The 22,673-nt window shown below is 32.9% G+C and overlaps 1 protein-coding gene across 1 annotated transcript in view; it reads left to right on the forward strand.

The window, feature by feature from the left end:
* Positions 1–1,887: 1,887 nt before the first annotated feature.
* LOC143640640 (roundabout homolog 2-like) overlaps positions 1,888–22,673 on the forward strand; it is a gene marked incomplete at its 3' end in the record, with an annotated part of 52,214 nt that continues 31,428 nt past the window's right edge. Inside the window, 7 exon segments of the mRNA XM_077108293.1 lie at positions 1,888–1,929; positions 4,090–4,124; positions 9,535–9,585; positions 11,030–11,155; positions 16,352–16,635; positions 17,037–17,162; positions 21,821–21,977. Of these exon segments, the coding sequence (XP_076964408.1) occupies positions 1,888–1,929; positions 4,090–4,124; positions 9,535–9,585; positions 11,030–11,155; positions 16,352–16,635; positions 17,037–17,162; positions 21,821–21,977 (821 nt within the window).

Consider the following 22,673-nt stretch of genomic DNA (forward strand, 5'->3'; position numbering starts at 1 on the left):
CTATGTAATGTTTTGAACAACCAACATTAAAAATTAAAAAAAAGAAGAAGAAAAATTGTCACTGGGGCCAGTCACATTTCATAATATATCCAGTTTAAAAAAGGGCATAAAACACTATGTATAAATTTTACATAGGTGCCTTATGCAAGTGGTATTTCACATGTGTACATTTTTAGAAACAAAATATGTAGAACTTATGAGAAAATAGAAGTCACAAAAAGCACATAAAAGACTGAATTATACATCCCATGTAAATAATATAACTCATCATTACAAAGGTGATCATTTTCCCCCAAATTAACTGACAATATATCTCACCAAAACTGTTATATACAAATAGAAATATATCACAGTGAAGTCTACTTTTATGTGCATTCTATAAAGCAATAATTAAAAAAAAAACTATAAGTAAATATATGATAGAAGAAAGCATGAGAATAGGGAAAGGGGAATTACTGGATACTGAAGGGGAGTAAATTATATTTCATGTTTTATGATAATGTCAAAATAAACCCGACAATTAAATACAACAATAATGCAATAATAAGAAAATCATCAAGCTTTACTTTAAATGAAGTAAGAAATCAAAGCATAAATTTTTAAAATTCATCTACAAAGGTATATGTAACTTTTGCCAAAATCTTTTCAATTATAAGAGCAAAAAAAGAACTTATCATAGCCTACTATTCATATATATTTTGAAAATATAATATTACAATAATAAAGAATCACAATATAAATAAGATCCCCATATGAATATATATATATATATATATATATATATATATATATATATATATATATATATATATGTAAAAACAGTATGCTTTACTGCAATAGCACATTCTACATAAATCAAACCTTAACAAAAATAATCTCAGCTACTTAGCTAGGGCCCTACTCAAAATAAATTTAAACCTGTTAGGGTGTTTATTGGTGAAGAGTCCTTGCTTCCCCAATGCTGAAGTATAACACTAGATAAGTTCTCCAAAGCAGGTTTCGAGCAGAAAGTAGAAGGTTTATTAAAGGACAGTAGAAAAGACTTCTCTCAAGAAGACAAAGGGGACCAAAGTGGTAGAATCCATGAAAGAGATTTTTTTAAAAAACTTTGAAAAAATTTAAGGTCTTATTACCTTTTTTAGAGCTAAGGTCTTCCTTCAGCTATCCTGCATTCCTGTCACATTGCTGTCCTTTGTTCTGTTATCTTGCAGTGTTGGAATGTAGGTGGGAAGACCCAAAGTATGGAGGACAGGTGGGCTGAAGGAGTAATCTGGGCAGGAAGGGCTTTTGGATTAGCATCTCCATGTTTGTTGTGAGCTGCTTCATTAAAATTTCCTTGGGGTGGGCTTAGGGCCTTAGGGACATTTTCAATTCCCCTTATCCTGGACTCCATCCTCAATATGGAGTTTTGATTGATTTTACTGGAAATTAGACCCAATTTACCTAACTACATAAACTACCTATTCATAAATCTGGCTCCACTACCAAGGATATGGCTAAGTAGTAAAGTATCTTTGAATTCACCTAATTTCAAAAAAAAAATAATAATAATAATATATAATAATAATAATAATAATTATTATTATTATTATAATATAATTATAATACTAATAATATAATATATAATAATTATTAATTATAATAATAATATTAATAAAACTGATGAGGCATGAGTGGAGTGATTTACTCTTCACTTAAATGGTGTAGTCTATTTCAGTGTGAACTGCAGCCTTTTAGAAGGAAAAAAAAAATAGGAGAGAGGAGCAAAAGGAAAAGGGAAAGAAGCAGATCAGCAGACCAAAATTAAACAAAAAACCTTGTATGTTCTATTTTTTTTTAATAAATTGTTTTTGAATCCTAGACAGAGTATTAAGGACATTAGATATTATGACCTTCAAATTATCTCCAAAGGAGGGAGGGATAAAGCAGGTGAGAGAGAGAAAGAGATAAAATCATAAAGTGGGTAAATGAGAGAAGATATTCAATGCTGAAGTTATGTTCAATTACATTTTGATCATAATTTACATTAAATATTATCTCTAACAGCAACAATTCATCTGAAACTGACAATATTTCATACTTTCTAGAATTTGTAAGTGGACCTATTTAAAATAATATCATCCTACAGACATTTAAACAGTTTCTGAGACATTATATTCAGTCTTCCATTTTTAATAATCAGCAAAGGCTCTGTCAAAATAAATTATTATTAAGACATTTGTTTTTTAACAAAACATTAAAAATAGAAGATTTAATATAATCAAATACAATATGTACATAGTGAAAAATATACGACATACCACCCATTCAGTTGTATTGCATGTTATTTGACAGCATTAAACATAATAATCTAGTTGTGATATTGTGACTTATGTCTGCATCTTGTGAAGATTAAATTTATTAGTTATTGGTCAAAATAAATTCCAGGAGTAGAAAAAGGAGTATGGCAAATCCATTGAACAGAGGTTTCCATGTGTTTGACATTCTGCCATTCTCAGTTCTCAGTGGTTCTTGGCTGCCCAATTCTTTATGTTCTATCATCCAAGTGTTAAACCACTGCACCAATTAGAGATTCTTCCCAGAGAGGTGTGCTCAGAACTAACTGCTGAGTATAGAGTCTTGAACATTAAAAAAACTAAACAGATACATGAGGTGGGAGGGAAAGGGAGAAGAAAAGGAAATTGCATGGTAATGGAGGGAGACCCTCATTGTTATACAAAATTACATATAAGAGGTTGTGAGGGGAATGGGAAAATTAACAAGGAGAGAAATGAATTATAGTAAATGGGGTAGGGAGAGAAGATAGGAGGGGAGGGGAGGGCAGATAGTAGAGGATAGGAAAGGTAGCAGAATACAACAATCACTAATAGGGCATTATGTAAAAATGTGGATGTGTAACCTATGTGATTCTGCAATCTGTATTTGGGGTAAAATTGGGAGTTCATAACCATCTTGAATCTAATGTATGAAATATGATATGTCAAGAGCTTTATAATGTTTTGAACAACCAATAAAAAAAAACTCTTATATACTTTCTTGTTTTGCATTCTAGCCCCTTGCCTTCACCCATGAATGTATTGTCCATCAGCCCTTTCTTTAATCAGTTACTATGGAATATTTTATCTCTGTGAGACATACATATAAATGATTTTAAAAAATAAGGAAAAATTGATTTAATTCAAGGACAATTTTGTGTTTATCCTTTCACTTGACTTTAGAGATAATAAAAATGAACTATGCAAGTCACTTCAGTGCAGAGTTCTAATATATCCATATTTGGAATGGTGCATTTTTAAACTTCATACTTCTTCATTCATTCATGACTTACAAATGAAATAGCTCTCATAGTTGGTAGGTTTGCACTTTTAGTACAATCACATTAAGCTGACTTTCTTTTTCTTCTACTACTTCTTTTTTTTAACAGCCATTCTTTGCAAAACCTATGCACTTAATTTGAAAATATCTGTTGGTCTTTGAACTTGACAAGAATAGTACATTTCCCATTATCATTTCTCATTGTGATTGATATCCATCTGCTTGTAGAAAACTGCTAACTCGGAATGTGCTATGCCCTTCAAATATTTTGGAAGAAGGCCAAGCCAGAGAAAAGCCTTTCAAAACTTTTATAGTTAATTGATAGATGGCTTACTCTCAGAATGGATTTCCCTTCAGCTAGTAATTTGCCTTCTAGCAACTGCTGCTCCAGATGAGAAGCAAATAAAATTTGCCAAACCACAGATACCAAGCATTACATGTCTGATTTGTGATATTTTCTACATATTTTCCTCCAAAAATAACCTGTCTTCCACCTTTTTAAGTTTTCACATTCTCATCCTTTTATAACTTAAAGAACAAGGGATTTTGAATGAGTAATAGAATATGTATTTATCTTTTGTTTCTATTTTTGACATTTCATGTATGAGCTAATAATCATACATGAAAGAGCAAAGAGATTTCATTAGGGCTTTTTACCTCGAAGGTCTTATAACAATTATTTTAAAAATTCTTATGTTGGCCTTGCTTATATTTTGGTTTTCATACAGATTTCTTAGTAAGTCTTATAATTTTATAGTATAAAAACTGTGGAAGGTAATCAGAAGGAAGGAAAGGAAAGGGATATCATAAAAATAGAGAAGAGACCCAGAAGACTAGAGCAAGGGAATATGGAGAGAGGAGAGAGGAGAGAGGTAAAGAAGATAGGTTTGAAGGAATGGAGCAGACCAAATTGTGAGCAGACCAAGTTCTGCATGTATAAATATATCACAATGAATTCCATTATTATGTAAAACTATAATATACCAATAGAAAAGTGAAAACTAAACCAAATAGAATTCAAGCAATGTGACTTGATTTGCAAAATGTAGTCTGAAGTGTATATGTACTTTTTCACTACTTGGTAATATGTATGTAGTCTCTATATTTACAGTCTCTAATTGTTGATTTATGATAAAACACTTTTTTGTACAATCAGGTTCCACTTTGAGTCAATATTTAAATTATTTTATAGCACAATTATTTCAAAATTCAGTTGTGGTCATAATTAAATATTTGGTGGAATTTTCCTACATTAGAAAATATATTTTCAATGCAGCTGGATTGACTGTAAGATTGTAGACCAGGCTAAATTTTTTCTCAGGCCTCCTTTTTCCTACTTCTTCATTTCTGTTTATCCACTAGAGGAAGGAAAAAGAAGATGTTAAATAGTGTAAGTGCAGAATTACTTCACAAGGTGTGATCCAAACTCTGGGTAGGATGCCTTAGCTAACTCTATGTAGGCCAAACATTACTAATTGACTCATACTATAGCTCCTTTGGAACTTGCCATTATTACAGAAAATTATACTTGAAGACTTAGAAAAGAAACAACAACAACAACAAAAACTGCTCATCACTGTTAATACTTTCTTTTAGGTGTCAGCGGGTATAACAGATGTATCAGAGAACAGTAATGGATTAAATTTTAGATTAAATATCAAGAATCAAATGTATATCTATATATTCATATCATCTGGAAGGAAAATCTGGACTAAACATGTTTTGCCTCTTCACATAGGAGAAAGTAGAGGATCCTCTGAGACAATGTTACACATCAAGTTATAATTTTATATCTGCATATTAATCACTTACTTAAACTCTTCAGATATAAATACACATCTCAGGTTTTGACCCATAGCAATAAGTGTAGCTGCAAGAACTAAAAGCATCTCTGTGTATCATATCCTAAATGAAATAATATCATACTTCTATAAGCAACATGAAGCGCCATCTACCTTAATTTTCACTGAGCACTATCAATCTCCATATCACTGCCAATGGGGGTCCTGTTTGCTCAACATATTCAGTCCTTAAACTATTATAAACAATAAAAAAAAAGTTGTAGAAATTTAGATAGAAAATATTAAGTGGTTTTGAATTTGAAGTAAATATTTGATAATATCTGTAATAATTTTTGTGAATAGAAAAAAGAACAATGTAAGTTTGGAAAAAATCTATATAGCTTTGATTAGGTTCATATAAATATATCAGTATAAATGTATATAACTGTATTATAATCTTTATGATAAATGCACAGTATTTTTCAAACTTCTGCTATCCATTTTTCTATTTGTGATTACTGAAGTCATCAAATTTTAATGAAAATAAATGTAATTTTCCAGAAGTATAAAGGGTAAGTTATGTTTTCTGAATATTATTTCTGAGGTTAACATTTTATGAAACTCAGTAAATATAAACAATTCGTGAGTGAGCAAATTTGAAAATGCTAAACACCTCACACATAGGTTTTATAACTGGTGGTGAAATAAGTTACTTGACAGTACTATCCAAAAGCAGCTAAAATATTTGATGGAATTTTTATACTCTGATTATCTGGGGTGAGTTAATGCTTATTAAAAAGGATTAATATGCTTTCATATTTGCCAAATAAGCATATCAGGAAAGAGAATGAGAATTGGCTGCAAGAATTTGGAGTAGGAAAATGTGAACTACTAGAGATAGGCACTCCGAAAGCTACATTACCTCAAAATGCCAATTTACCACATAGTTACATTTTCCTCCCAGTTCGGGCAGACATGTAGTATTAATCCTGTCAGATAGTAGTAGACTTACTTTGTATATGATATAGCTTTGAAAAATCCCACTGGTATGTGGGAGAAATTTCTGGAAACATTATTAGTATTCAGTTCATTTTTGGTCAAAACTTCTATATGTTATGCCTTGTAAGCTTTTAATTTGAGATTCCACACAGACTTCTGATTAAGAGCTTGTAATAATTAAGTTACTCCAAATTTATTTCTGATTAGTACAAAGTTACTGCACTGTGATTTCAAAATTATAAAAAAATTAACAAGAAAAAGATTATTCACCAACGATCTATCACCCCCTCACCCCACTTTCTTTCACCTTCAAGTTAAACTTTTCTTATAAATGAGGACTACCTCAAAATAGCTTGTAGTATGCAATGGCATTTTTTTTATGTTACACATGCCCGTACACACACACACACACACACACACACACACACACACACACACATACTTGCACGTTTATATACACACAAACATTCACCAAAATGCTATATATTATTTCCATTTTAGAAGTTTTAGTTGTTCATTCTAATTTGTAATCTCCTTTGATGGCCTTATAGACTAAGTTACTCTTGTTCTACTTTTCAAAATGAACTTAATCTAAATATTTTGAAGCAAAACATTAAAAAAAGAAGTGTGAAAAGATGTCCCCTTTCTTCCCTCACTTTAAAAACACAGCTAACCAGTGTCAGTAAGAGAAAATATGTGTTTGTGTTCTCTTCCTCCTCCTACTCTACTTTCCTTCTTCCTCTTTTCCTCGTCCACCTCCTTCTTCTGTGACAGAAAAATGCAAAATGAAAGATTCCTGTGTATACTAAATTTTATGGAGCCCATTTTAAGTTATTCAGGCATTCACATAATGTTCTGTGAAGTTTTTCCTATGTTAGTGGGCATGCAGAGATAGAGATGAATGACATTATAGAATATTTGACAAACTATTAGCAGTCTAGAATCCTTTGAGAAACACGTGTTAATGACAACTAGGACACAAATAAAATGGATATGTCCTGAATACTGAATGTGAAATGCTTTGAAATTAATTATTTTGCTTCCAAATTTAGCTCTCAACTGGCAGATATGGACCATCCCATGTGGTCTATATTCTAGCACATCTGCAAATTAACCTTAATAAATGATATATTTTGATAGTATTTTGAGTGTTATGTCATACTATTTTAAACTTCACATTTGATGAAAATATGCCATTGGTTATCTCATAGAGTTAAGTACAACGCAATTTTTGAGACTCTGCTTCAGCTTCTTTTCTTTGCTTTGCTATACTTTATTCCTATGGCAGTATCAGAAATTCTGTATGATGAAATAAAAGTCATCTAAATTAGGGAGAACTATGTGGCATCTCACATATCTCTTAAACAGCACATTTTTGAGATGCAGCCCATCAGAACCTGCTTATTTGCATATTTGCAATGATGTTCACAGCATTATCTTAACTCCCTTTTGGCAGAGTAAAACAATCACTTGATATTCCATTAAAGTGCCACATAACTGGAAAGTCACATCAGATGGAAAGCTAATTAGCTGTACCACTTTCACATTGTGAAAATGCATTTTTGCATGTGTGTGTCCTAATCAGGCCTTTATTGAATACCTCTAGTGCTCAATTTTTTTTGCATTAATTGTTTCAGATTAATTCTTTTGTGTTCTAAGCAATTAATAAGAGGCACAATGTGATACAGTTGCACTGCTGATTCATGACTCCCAGCCCTGAAGTCACTCTGTAGTGATCAGTATTTTTTCATCATCTCTGCGGAGCTATCTACTGCCAATTCTGGGCAGATGTTAAGGTTTTGTCAGGATTGATTTACAATGCATTTGAGGTGTTACCTGAAAAAATGATAAGGTTGTATATTTCAGATCCCAGTTTGAAGGCCCTTATTTATTTTACTGTCTTGAAATCCTGATGGACCCTTGGAATTATGTTCATATTTCCTGGTAGTGTCATGAAAAGTAATGTTACTAGATGACCTTTCATATGGGCCTAGGAAACAGTGCTTGGAAACTTACAAAATTTAAAGAGTTATCATATTTAATAGCTCAAACTTGAAAAGCAGAAGAATTTTGGAGAACCATTAAATAAAAAAGTATTCAAACAATTTGTCTATCTTAAGTGGAAATATGCTTGTTTACTTGAAATATGAATTCTTTCATTAAAATTTTAGTAAATTTCACTTTTAGTCACCAAGCAACAACTTTTAATAGACATAATTATTCTGTTCCAAAGACAAGATGTATTGTTTTCACAACTGTGAAAAATGGTATTTTTCTTTCATTCCCAGGGATTGATTTAACTGACCCTTGCTGTTTGTTTTGTTTTGATTTGATTTTAGAATTCCAAGTTTATTACAATTTTGTAATCTGTAAGTTTCTTAACAAATACCTTGTCCATAATTTTCTAGTTAAATAATTTAGTGGCAAAACTTGATACAAACTAGTGTGAAGCTATTTTAGACTTTATAATCATTCATATTCAGTTTTCATTGGACAAATATTACATAAATTTGAGTGCAATTTGCTACTTCAAACATTATAGTATGAAAAGTATATTACCTTTCTCGGGTATGAATCATTTTGAAGTCTAAATACATTTGGCTTCAACAGTTTGGGATAAGGTGATGGCCCACAACTGATATTTACATTCTTTGTCTGTTCCTGGAAGTCCACTTGCTCAATGTTAGCTTTGTGGAGTGGAAGACATTGAGTGGAGGGAGTGGCTTCATTGACCTTGGTTCTATTAGATACTAGTGGACATTGTTAATAAGTCACACAGTTTTGTAGAAAATTTTAACTTGTGATCATTACATATAATTGGAGTCTATTTAGTATAAATTGGTTAAATTTTTATTTTCATGAATATGCTATTCTCTATTAGTTACAGTTTACATCTACTGTAATTATACCTATTCAATTCATAATAACTATTAGCATACTTAAAAGGATCTGTGATGATAAGCAATGTGTAATAACAGTTACCTGTTTTTCTTATCTTGTTGGAAAGACATTACCTGTTAAAACTCTCCTGTTTCAATTTCTAGTATATATTTTGCTTTATGCCTTCTAATTAAGACAGTTTTATGTTATTATTAGCAGTTTTATTTGATAACTCTTCATTAATGCTGTGTCAATCATCCAGGATTACTAGGTCCACCACTTATAATAGTGTTTGATGTTTAAATCCAAATTGTCACTTTTATTTATCCATACTTTTGACTTGAAGAAACTTGAAATATTCTATTAAAGTTGGAGCAAGTGATAACTTTGCCCTGAGCCAAACCACTGTTTTTTACTATCTCCACAATTATGTTAATTATATTTTGTTAAAATTTCCATAGGCTTAGTTCTAAACTGAGGTCCAATATGAGTTGTTATGAATTGTAATTAATATTGACAACTTGTGTGTGTACATGCCTTTCTGTTTTTTTGTGTTTTTTTTTACAGTTACATTTCAAAGAGGAGATGGAGGAATAATGAGCAATGGAAGGTATGCTAAGGAGATTCTTTATTAGTATTTTTAATCAGGACTAGAAAAACTCTGTAGTAAGAAGCTATTATTGTGATAAATGATCACTTATAAGTCTGAGAATTCTAGGAGGAGTTAAATGGCTTACTACTAGGTTTAATGATCTATCTGTTGTGCACTTTAGAGGAATCAAGTCCAGATGTTTCATATCTCCCAGATGCCCCTGAAGAAATTAGTGGTAAATATCACAAGGAATGTGTTCATTTGTTAGCAGGATGTTTATTGCATTAATTAGACATTAGCAAATGAAGTTGCTGTTGTTTAAGACTCCTTATTGGCTCACACTAAATTGCTGTGAGTGAACAATTACATATAATCGATCACAAAGTAAATGATTCATGGATGATGAATAGGCTGTAGATTGATAGGACTGGATTCCACAACTTTGGATACTCAATTGAAATTGATAAAAGCTGATAACAAACCCATATATCCTCATCTATTTTCCCTTTGCCAATATGGAGATTGTAATTAGGCTCTGGTAATAACTTCCAATCTCCCATTTAATCAATATTTTAGCAAAAAGAGATTAAGTCTAATGAGAACTAGTGGATGTAGCAAGGAAGCAGTTGAATCTTCTTATTGCAGTTCCCATAGAAACACATGTTTCTCTTAGGTATTATACCAGAAGGGGTCTATCAACAACAACAACAAAAAGGTACAATGATTATAGATGTTCTATTTCTTTGTAAATATGTTAATAACTTGGAAAGGAATCAAAATCCCATTTTAACATTAAAGAACGGAATTCTTTATTAAATATGATGTGAAGGAAATTTTCCTTGTAGACTATACTCACATGCTGGAGCAGATCACAGGTGTCTTTTATTGCCTTCAGAAAAACACTTAATAGCCCCCTGATATTTTTCCATTTAAAGAACTTGGAAATGTGCTATTGATGGAACAGTATAAGTACTGTTCATTAATTTCTTTCAAGTTCTTTGCCTCTAAATCAAACATGAAGGCTCACAATAAGGGTGACAGGTTAGAGAGGACAGATTCATGTTGGGACTGCAGTTACTGGGAACAAAATAACCCAAAGTCCTGGAAATGGCTAATACCAAGAAGCCATTCTGAAAGATTGTTCCCTTGAGGTGTCAATTTATCATCAAACCTCGTGTGGGGTTACTACTATGGCCAATTCCCACCAGTTTCAGGGCAGAAGTCTGATTTCTTGTGGAGTTTGACAGGATCCCAGGCAAAGAGACTTCTTCCACTGACAGGGTTGATCAATATATAGCCTTAATGAATTGCCAAAGTTCTTTAATTTTGAGAGCCTACACATTTTAATTCTAAATTCAATTAAAATCTTCTTAAATTCCTTAATCCTTTCTAGTGCATGAGACAGGCATCAAAATCTTTCATTGAGCTCCATAGTCTGATTTCCTTTTCATTTCTGTTGTAGCCGCCCAGGCCTTCTAAATGCGGGTGATCCCAGCTATCCATGGCTTGATGATTCATGGCCAGCCACAACCTTGCCAGTGAACAACAGCAATAGTGGCCCAAATGAAACTGGAAATTTTGGGCCTGGAGGTAAGTTGTATTTTTCGAAATAATGTTGTTTTTAATTTTGTTTTTGATTCTGTTTTCATTTTCCAGATATTTTTAAGAGATGGAGAGTATTTCTTCCATAGTTAAAAGAATAAAGCACATATATTAATATTGCTGTATGTTTCCAAAATATTTTATTATAAAATTAGTGTGTCTATAATACCTTAAAAAATAAAGTAAAGAAGGTCATTATTAATGTGGAAGTATCCATAATATATTTTGTTTTTAGGAATATCAGTACAAGGTAACTAAAATCAGGGAATATACTGTTAATTAGGGTTTATGCTTTTGGAACAAATACTTCATTTTTCAAAATCTTATTCAACATGTATTTATTGAGTACCTCCTGTGTACCTGGCACTATGGCAGTCAGAAAGAATATAATATTGGTATAAATAGTGATCATCCTTTATCCCATTTTATTTCATGTGAGGAAGACAGTTAACTAGATGGGGTGGCATGTTCAGAGAGAACTTTCTATTCTACAATCATTAATTGCTATTCCAAAGCAAAGATAAAACAGTGCAAAGTGGCTGACACGATAAAACCTCCAAAATTTCACGCTAAACTCCCCTCCATAGGTTTTTCTAAAGAGACAGAGTTGTATCTAATATAAATAATGACTGCTTCCTCCCAAATGCACTTTTTCTTCTGGTCAATTGGATAGGTTAGTTTAGATAAAGATGAGAGGAGTAGAGAATTCCCTGATTGGCTCAGCAATTATACATAAGTTTTCTCCTGGTACAATACTATGCAGACAGTAAATGGACTTGAACTGCCTTATCAGTACCCTGATAAAAAAGGCTGAAATAAAGGCTGCTAGAAATAAGAGACTAGAAATAAGAGAGACATTGGGCTGGGGTTGTGGTTAAATGGTAGAGCTTTTGCCTAGCACATGTGAGGCCCTGGGTTCAAACCTAAAAATAACAAAATAATAAAGGTATTATTGTTGTCCATCTACAATGAAAAAAATTAAAAGACAAAATGACAGACATTCAATCTTTTTAAGAAATTAATAGGAGACTGTGGATGTAGCTTATTGGTAGAGGACTTCTCCAGCATGACCAGGGGCCTAAGTTGATTACCCAGCACTGAAAGGGAGGGTAGGTGAGGGGATAAGAAGGAAGGGAAAGACGGAACTTCCTAACGGTTGAGTTCAACGATGTTAGAAAGCACAAAGGGACAAGAAAGAAAAGATGTTCTAAGTCACATTAAGAGTTTAAACTTTGTCCAGAGGGTAATCAGAAATTATTGGTGAATTTTTAAGAGGAGAATGCTGAGATGTAAACACTTTTAAATCATTCAGGCTTCTTCTGGGTGGAGAATGGAAAAAGTAGAAAACTGGAGTGAGGAATTCGGAGATTCTTGTAAAGCAAAGCAAATTTAGATAGACACACTAGAAGATTTCCACACTTGGAGAATTAATTCGGAAGACCCAGGGCTGTGCTAAACTGTTCCAGTTCTACTAAAAGCTGCAGTGGATTTCACATGTATGACTATATAAGCATATACACTTAGAAAGAAGGGCTGGGCCTGTGGCTCAGTGGTAGAGTGCTCACCTAGTATGGGTGAGACATAGGGTTCCATCCTCAGCACCACATAAAAATCAATAAATAAAAATAAAGGCATTGTGTCCACCTACATCTAAAAAAAATTTTAAAAAAAATTGGAGTAATTATGGATCCTTGCATTTTCTCTTCAAGATGGATTAACAATGTATTTGCATATAAAGTAATACCTCAAATTATAAAGTTACTAAGTATTTCATAAGCCTGATTTCTATGAATATCATTTCAATTAACTCCTTTTCCTTCTTGAAAATAAAATATAAAGATAACCATCCCTACCTCGTAGGTGTGTAATAAGAATTAAATGGATGACAATATATAGTTTTCACACAGAGCTTAACTGCATAATCAACTCCCAAAGGTATCAGATTAAATGAGAAAATACAAAGAAAGCTGTAAGTTTCTTTGACTTCCTGCTTTCTCTCTGTATGCCTTTACTGTCGCCTGGGAAGTTTGTGTGTCTGAGTATTCCCAACCAAGGAAACAGATCATCTTTCCCCTAAAATGCAGATTGATTTTTGCCTAAAGGAATTCTGTTCCCAAAGTTTTTATCAGTCAATAATAACTTCCTATTTTACACTTTGTATTAGAACATCACAAGGTTCTATCTTTGTATCAAGAGATACATGCCTCAGATGGAGAAAACATTTTCTTTTTCTGTTGGCTAGCAAGCTAAATTAACATCTAAAATATCTTAGTCCAATTTAACTGAAGGTAGAATGCAGGGTTTTTCTTCCATTTGTACCTTATTTTTATGGCATGAATATCAAGGCCAAGACAAAGTTTTTCCAGTTTCTACCCACTCTCTTTTCAATTTGATAGTCATTTAAACACTTGTGCCAGAAATACTGTAGGACATTTTTGTATATTTAAATTTATGTCTTTTGCATAATTGTGAAATACATAAACATATTTACATGTTTAAAGTCAAGAGACTAGAGTTAAGCAAGATAATTTGAGAAGTGGATATAGAATGCACGTCTGGTAGATTTTTAATGCCTCTGCTATTTTATTTATACTGCTGTGTAGTCTGAAGTTGGGTTCATATGTATGATTTTATAACCACATTCACTTAGAAAAATAAGCATGGATACTGACATTTTCCATTTACAAATAGAATACCAATATATGAATGTAATGAAAATCATATTTTGAAAAATGAAAAAATTAATTATCTCATAATTTTGCATTTTACCAATGCAAACTATGAGAAATGCATTTAAACATTCCATCAGCAAGTGCTTACTCTCATAACAGTAGGTGAGGAATTATGGTAATGAAAGCATATATCCAATAGGCTCCTGTTCTCAAGTAACTTATGATGCCATGAGGAAGGCAGTCCTTCATACAAATAATTACATTGGGCAAAAATAAAATAAATCCATGAATACAAATAAAGCCAAGGTACTCAAAAGCTGCACCACTAATTCAAACTGGAGTCAAGGTTTCTCGAATTCATAGGTTTCCAAAACAAATGTTAACAAGTGCCAGTCAGACAGCATTAAGGTTGGCGGGGACAGCAAGAAATATTAAATGAAAAGTCCTTCCTAATGATGGCCGCACTTATTCAGAGCCAGCTTGTTGAATGGAGGGCTAGTCCAGAGTTCCAGAGTATTTCGTGTTATAAGATTCTCCTCCACATACAGATATTCATGTGTGATCCTCCAATGTTTCAGTGTTGGATATAATTTAATTTAGTTTTTGAAAATGTGGGAGTGATCAAATAATATTTGAAGACAATACATGCAGCCCAAAAATCAATATAGAAGCACTTAGGCTGGAAGGCTGACTATAATTTCATCTAGCAGAGAAAGAGAGATACTCTATTTCCAGAGCCATAACTTTAGTGTTTAATTGTTAGTAATATTATGTAGAATTATATTCTTGGACAATATTGTTCCATTTTTTAATTGTTTGAGCACAGAACCCTTTCAATAACATGTAACTGAAGGGACTCTGGAGAACCTTAAGTTCAAGATATGAGAAACTGAGGTCCACGTAGGAGAAACATTTCTATTCAATTAATATTCAAATATTCAGCAGTGAGAGATAGGTGGAGAGAGCCCAAAAACTTATGCAAAAAAAAAAGATCTGGTGGGGTTTTTTTGCCAATTTTTGATATAGTCTTAAATATTCAAGGTTCTGAGAATTAAAAAAAATGATACTAATACTTAAGAATGAACAATGTTTCTTAAAATCAGATTCTATAATTATTAATAACAAATAAATAATGACAGAAAAACAATTTTGATATTCTGAAATCCAAAAACAATTTCTTGCTTATGCAACCTAGCATAATTTAAAATGTGAATATGTGTAACAGTCTCACTGAGATGCCTTTAAAATCTTTACTTCAATAAACATCCACATATTTGTAAAACAGGTTGGTATTCCAGACTTTCAAAACTTCAGAAAGAGTGAAATTGCACACTGTACACAATATATTATAAATTTCTTGTCACTGTTGTTAATGAAGATTTTTTTTTAGTATTTATAAAATTCCAAAGAAAAGCTAATACTTCTGTAAGCACTTTTATTTCAAGTACTATGGGCATTATCAAATCTAAAAGTTTTAAAGACAGTTGAAATGTCTTATAATGAAGAGATCAAGTGGTTTCATGACCTCAAGTCCTATGAAGTGATATTTTCAGAACATACATTATTCAGGACTGCACTATAATTAGATTTATCTTAACTGTACATGATTAATACTAGAGTTAGTGATTTCTCTTTTAGATTCACTTAGTGTCTTTCTTCTGAAAAGGGAAAAGAGCTCAGGAGCGAGGTGGCAGATCTGAATTATAAAGCATCCTGTAAAGATAATTCAGCATACCAAAATGATAAATGGACCGATTGATATTCAGTGTTGTTCCTGAAGTTTAATTTTACTCTTGCTGTATTACAACGTGAAACTGTAATTCTCCACTTCTAAGTGTTGATAGCATAAATTAAACTCACTGATCACTAAGGTTGCTTTTTCTATAGTTAAATCCTGCTATATTATGGAAATGACTTATTCATGAAATTTTTCCTTTGTTATGCAAGAAAAAAAGAACACATTTTCTACCATCAGTTCTCCATTTCTGCAGTTATAAAATCAGATCACATAAATGTCAAGTAAAAACTTCAGAAAAATGGATTTCAAAATCAGGGTCGTATAATTTTGGAAATTTTTGCAACTATTTAGCAGCCATATTCCATATCTTTGGGGATGAAGTGGAAAGAGCTGTTTTCAGGCACAATTTGTAGATTCCCTCTGTTCATTGCTGCTGTATCTTGCTACCACTTTCCTTGATTCTCAAACATAGTGAACAACTGAAAGCATGTTTCAGTAGTGAAATATCCCAAATTTTTCATTCCTGGTTAGAGGAAATGGGGGAAGGGATGTGTTAAGCAGTGAGACGTGAAGGACGAGCAGTAGGCCTGCCTGTCACTGAGGTTGATAGCTTGGCGATGGTTGTATATCATCTACCCTTCATTGGTTCATGAAGCCCATCTCAGCTGAAATGCAAACGTGTGGCATGACACATTTATTTTTCATCTTCAATTCTCATAGTTTTGGGCTTCCTGTGTGTCATTAAATTGTTTCATTTCCCTATGTTCATCACGGATTTGCTGCCACCAGTTCCAGGCCAAGGGGATAAAACAGCAAAGATGCTCTCATATGGAGCCATTTATAGCAGCATTGACTTCACTACCAAAACCACTTACAACAGTTCCAGCCAAATAACACAGGCTACCCCATATGCCACGACACAGATCTTGCATTCCAATAGCATCCATGAATTGGCTGTCGATCTGCCTGATCCACAGTGGAAAAGCTCAATTCAGCAAAAAACAGATCTGATGGGATTTGGTTATTCTCTGCCCGAACAGAACAAAGGTAACAATGGTGAGTCACATTCTTCTGTCCTGAGAAGTTAACTTCATGTCATTTGTGCATGAGATAGAAATTAGTTTTTGTTGTTCAATTCAGTGATGCATTACCAGGTTCACTACCTAAACTAAAAAAACATACTGGCATGTATTTAGTACCTTGAACAATTCCTACCACCACCGCCACTGCCTCCACCGCCGCTACCACACACCAACACCAATCGGGTTCATCCTTTCAGCTGTTTTTCAATATAGTGATCAGCAATCCATCTGTACTTCCATTAGGACAGGCTAGAGGAGTCATTCCTCCACTCTCCCACGACATCCGCTTCTGAGTTGCTAACTGCATGTTCTGCATGGGCTTGTGCTGTGAACTAATCACATGATGCCACTATGACCTCTGACTTTAACCCTTAGCCTTACTTTACATCCCTGACTACCGATTGGCTGAGGGATTGTCTAATAGAATGCCACACAACCAGTCACAGGATTTCAGCACCACCAGCTCTCACAACAGCTCAGAAAGGAGTGGCAGTCTCTCAGGTTGGTCTCATCACAGTAAGGAGAAATATTTGTTTGTCACCAGCATATGACCTGTGTTCCCTAACAACTGATGAGGAAATATTGAATCGCAAGCCACTGTCAGGCATTTATCTTTCAAATGACAATAACATTTGATCCTGGTGAAATTATGCCTTGGTGGGGGTGGGCAATAAAAATCATTGTCATCACTTACGTACTAACTGCACAATAATGTATTGAAAGAAAAATAGTGCCATTTTACTAATTACTATTCCTTAAAGAGCAGATGAGTTCATTCCATCTTGAACCAAATATATGAGTCCAAAGAACTTTATAATAAAAAGATCATGCATGAAAGTTAACTCCAGGTCATTGATATCAAAAGATAAATTCAACTGAAATGAAAATAATCTCAGAGATGATTTCATATCGGGATGCCAATAATATAACTTCCTATTTTAGGACAACCTCTCAAATATTATGTAATAGTTATCAATTCAATGATTACTATGCTAAATATGAATGTTAATATGTGAAATTATTAATTTTTACTTCAAAAAATACAATATTTGATAACAATAACTATTTTATGCTGTCACTTTTAATATATATTTGAGAAATATCAGCTAAACCAAAAAGCGTAAGGAAAAACGCATTTTATTGGATAGAAATATATTCCTATCCTAATGAGTTATCCTCCCTTTGTATGTGAGGATATTGTATTAACGACATTGTAAATTCCACCTATTTACATCACATGCCTTTTTCTGCCTACTTCTGACTGGTTCCTGACTCCACTTACTTAATATGCTTAATTATATGCTAATTGTTTTTACGGAGTTTCTGTTTGGTTTTTTAAAATTACATATTAATAATAAAGGATTATAGTGTACTATGATACTGTGCAGTCTCCAAGGCATCAAGACTATGAAGAGTTAACTTTTTCTTATCATTAGTGTTACATTTACTAAATTACTTTTCCTCAGGAGATGGAACCTTCTCAGAATGAAAATGTTAATGCTCTCTCTTCCCTCCAAAATGAGTCATTTGCTCTTCTTGCCTATTGGTAGGATTAGGTACATTATAGAATTCAGAAAATTTTAAACATCTGTTATGAATTTAAACTGGCTTAATAATATAAGGGAATGTTTTGAATGACCTTCTATGTCATTTATGCGGGCATTTATTTATAATTAGTCCCACAATTTTTCTGAATAATTAAAAAGTAATTTTGTTGGATATTCCTTTTTATTTCATTAAATATATGTAAAGATCAAGCAATATATGAAAAGAAATCTCCATATTGCAAGCCATGGACTCCATAAGACCTGTAAATCTTTCATTAAATGTTCTGTATAGATTGATTTTCACCAAATTTAAAAGTTATCTTTTGAGTAATTGAAAGCAGAACAGGATTCACAATGGTGCTTGCTGCTGTTTGAATCCATTAATCTCTTGAGTGACATTTACATATATCCAGGAATTATATTAACTACTTCATCTACATTTGAATACAGGATTACTTGAATTGGTGATAGAAAGCATTTTTTAGTAGGTAAGAGTGAGGTGATTATTCCTTTTACAGTTTAGTCTAATTGAGTTTAATGTTACACTTTTGTTTAATTCTTTTTATTTATAGCTATGTTTCCTAGGGGCCAAATCTAAGAATTAACTGCCCCGTGGCTAGCTAATCATATATTATGGGATTTTTTAAATCTGTGCACATTGGTGTAACCAATTTAAAATAATCACAGTGACAAAGAAAATTGGGCATTTCTGAATTATTTGAGTGAACTTCTTACCCTCTTTGAAACACTTTTATAATGCATTCAATATGTAAGTTCTGAGTACTTCTTGTTAAATATCCAACCAGTAAAAACTATACAATAAAACTCAGATGTTTTAAAATAGTATTTTAAATCATAGTTGTATGTGTATATAATATAAAATATTGGTAACAATAGCTAAATCTTTTAATATTTTTTTAAAAATAGACCATATGTTTAATTTTAAAATGAATTGCTTTTATGATTTATTTTTTTTTACAGAGAAGTCATTTTTTAAGCTTTAACTATCCAACTATTTACATTTTTATTTTAAGAGAAAAGGGTCAAATATGTTTACAAGGCATCAATATCTGCTTCGTTAAAACATAATTTAGGTACTCTGGCCTTCAGATGATACAGGGTTCAAGGTGAAACAGCAGACTGTGGCTTGCTTCTCTAAAGATTCAGATCTCAAGAGATTTTAACAGTTGTCAGTTATATCAAGCTCACCTCCATCTCAAAGTGTTGTTAAGATGTCCTAAGATGCATGTGTTGATGAATAATAGTCCTACCCAGACTGATCAAATGAAAGAACAGATATTTCTCCAGAACAGGGGAAAAATAAGTGTTGGTTGTAAAGTCCACAGTAATTCTCTCTGTGCTTCAGCTATTTCCAGAACACATTTAAAAGCCTGTTGTTGTTTGGAAGCATAATAATGAGTAGCTTTCTTGAACCTGAGCAAGGGCTTCAACAATGAGGTTCAGAGCTCTAGAAATATTTTCAAGTTAAGCTGCTCAGTAGTAAATCTGATTGTTCTCTTGCTATGTGAAAGTGAATCACATAACATTCAGAGCCTTAGTGTCATCATCTAGAATACGGAGGTGTAAGAACTTCTTTCTTAGGCACTTTGTTCAGGTGAGATTCAAATGACATTTCTAAAATGCTGGAGAATGTGATTAGGATTGTGCATACATAAAGTTGAAAGGGAGTGATCAGGAAGAACAAATAGCTCAAGCATTCTTCTCTCAATCATTGAAATATAGTTCTGATACTGTAAAAAGGAAATAGACCTTAGTGATTGGTGGGTTAAGGAAATGAGGAATTGAGGTTCATTTACCTTAAAAACAAAAATTACATACTTATAACCGAGCAAGCTTATTATTATTTTTATTCTGAATATGAGGCCTTTTCTGACAAGTAAGACTTCAGAAAACAAGTGAAACTGGTTTTGCTATGAGGAAGAGAAGACAGGAGAAAGCAATTATGATTGGCATTTATTGAGTTTTTCTGTGCATCTGAGCACTTCCTATACAATATCTCTTATAATCCTCATGACAACTCAAGGAAGTAGTAACTTTTGCATGCCTATAATCCCAACAACTCAGGAGGATCACAAATTTTGAGGCCAGCCTCAGCAACTTACCAAGGCCTTACACAACTTAGCAAGATCGTGTCACAAAATAAAAACTAAAAGGGCTGGGGATGTGGCTCAATGGTAAAACATTCCTGGGTCCAATCCCAAGTACCAAAGAAAAAAAAGTGGAATAAGTTCATATTTCTTTTTACATGTATGTAAGTTAAGGCAATACCTTTTGAGTGAGGAGTTAAATTTCAAACTCAGAAACCAAACTCTTACTCACTAAACATAGGACACTTTCTTACCCTCCTCTTAATATCTTTTGTCCTGTCAAAGAATAGAAGTGAGAGGAAAGCTGAAAGCACTTTTTTTGTAGGGATCTTCTTTTAAATATTTATTTATGTATCCTATGTGGAAAATGTACACAACTCAATAATTGACTGTAGTGTCTAGTTTAAGAGTTTTATCACTTTCTGGCACTCAAATACATTATTACCAAATTGCATAATCTGACTCAGCAGTTGTAGAAGAAAAAGGATGGATTGACTTCTTAGTGAGATCTAAATGGCTAGATAGCCCTGCTACAAATATCCTATGCTTAAAATTTAGCTATAAGTTGAGGTGGAATTATTGGAAGTTACTGAGTCACCCCTGAAAGGTCATTTTCATTTTGCTCATGAAGTATTCAGTCTGCATCCAACTGAGGTCCATTTTTATGAAAAAGCTTTATTTACTTGATTTTAAAAAGTACAGCACTATGCAGATGATGAATTTTATTTTTATAGTTCATTAAGCATCATGTAATCTCAGATATGGCTCATACACTCTTCATTTATGTTCTGCTAATATTTGTGCATGAATTCATTCATGTAACAAATAGTACTGAAACTGATCACTATATTATCATTAATTTTTCCTCCTTTTTGGAATTTACAAAATGTGATAGTTAAAACATCTGGGAAATATTCTCACTATATGCAAAAGTAATTGTGCCATTTATTAGTCAAAAAGTCTATGAAATGTATCATTGTGAGAGGTTTATAGGTATTCTCCAGATTGTACTTGATTGATTTTTATCAGTGACTTTTGAGAGAAAAATGTTACTCTCCTGGATTAATTAAATTGAGCAAATTCTAATGGAAAAGTTAAGCCTGTATCCTTAGACACTGTATTTTCCACTGAGAGAGATTATTCAAAAGAGCATTTTAAACGCACTAAAATCTGACATTTAAAAGAATTTGTTATGGACCATTATTTCCTCTAACAGTGAAAACGTGGAGGCAGCAGACATGAATAAATCAATAAATGTTCTTTTGATACAGCAGCCATGTTTTTGGTTTATTCAGCTCTGCAGTTAATGCAATGGGAAAGAAACAATATCATTTTGAGTGATTTATAAAAATGTGTTTCTGATTATATAATTTCATTGTTTATAGCTTTTACCATCTCTAACATAGCGATTCTGGTATTTTGAAAACAAATACATCTTTCCACCTGATATTGCCTGTTCGTTCTGATATTCACCATCTCTAAATAAATGCATTATTATTTCCAGGTGGGAAAGGTGGAAAAAAGAGGAAAAATAAAAACTCCTCTAAACCACAGAAAAACAATGGATCAACCTGGGCCAATGTCCCTCTACCTCCTCCCCCAGTTCAACCTCTTCCTGGCATAGAGCTGGAACACTATGGAGTGGAACAGCAAGAGAATGGGTAAATGGTATTTTATATACCAACAAAATGGCCCAGCTTGCATTCCACTCTCTATTGTTCTCTTTTGCCCTGAGTTCTTGTTCTTTCTTAGCTCCCCTCCCACCCTGTTCATTACATTTTCCCTCTTTCCTGTTTGCACTGTCCGTGTATTTTTAGCTGATAAACACAAAACAGCACATATTGAGGACTGTGAATCCTTGGCCTTCAAGTGCCTCAGATTGTCTGCAATCATGATAATGCAGCCTACATTTATAATATTGCTTGTTAGTTTGAAAGCAAGTACCCACAGCTCTTTGAACTAAAGAGCCACTCCTGAGAAGGGCTGAAAGGAAATTAAAATAATCTTCCTCATCATCCCTTGCAGTTCTCTAATGACTTGATGTCTGGCCATAACAGGGCACCACGGTAGAGCGCCATCACAATGGGATAATTGTAGGGACCTGGGAAGTGGGTAGAACTTTAATCATCAGCTCTGATGGGAATTTGGGGGCAGGGACAATAAAAGAGGTTCAAGCCAATGCACACTCTGTAACAAAACCTTTTTAAGTTAGAAAATTTCCTTTGAGGACCTTTAAAGGTGATCAGTTTTCTGATTCTTTCTTTTGAAACATCTAACAAGAGTTAGTGTCCTCTGTAAGCTTAAGTGTTAATTGATTTTGAACACAGACACAGATAATTTTTTATTTGAAAGAAAAA

This window comes from Callospermophilus lateralis, unplaced genomic scaffold, assembly GCF_048772815.1.
Source record: "Callospermophilus lateralis isolate mCalLat2 unplaced genomic scaffold, mCalLat2.hap1 Scaffold_408, whole genome shotgun sequence".
Lineage (NCBI taxonomy): Eukaryota > Metazoa > Chordata > Mammalia > Rodentia > Sciuridae > Callospermophilus > Callospermophilus lateralis.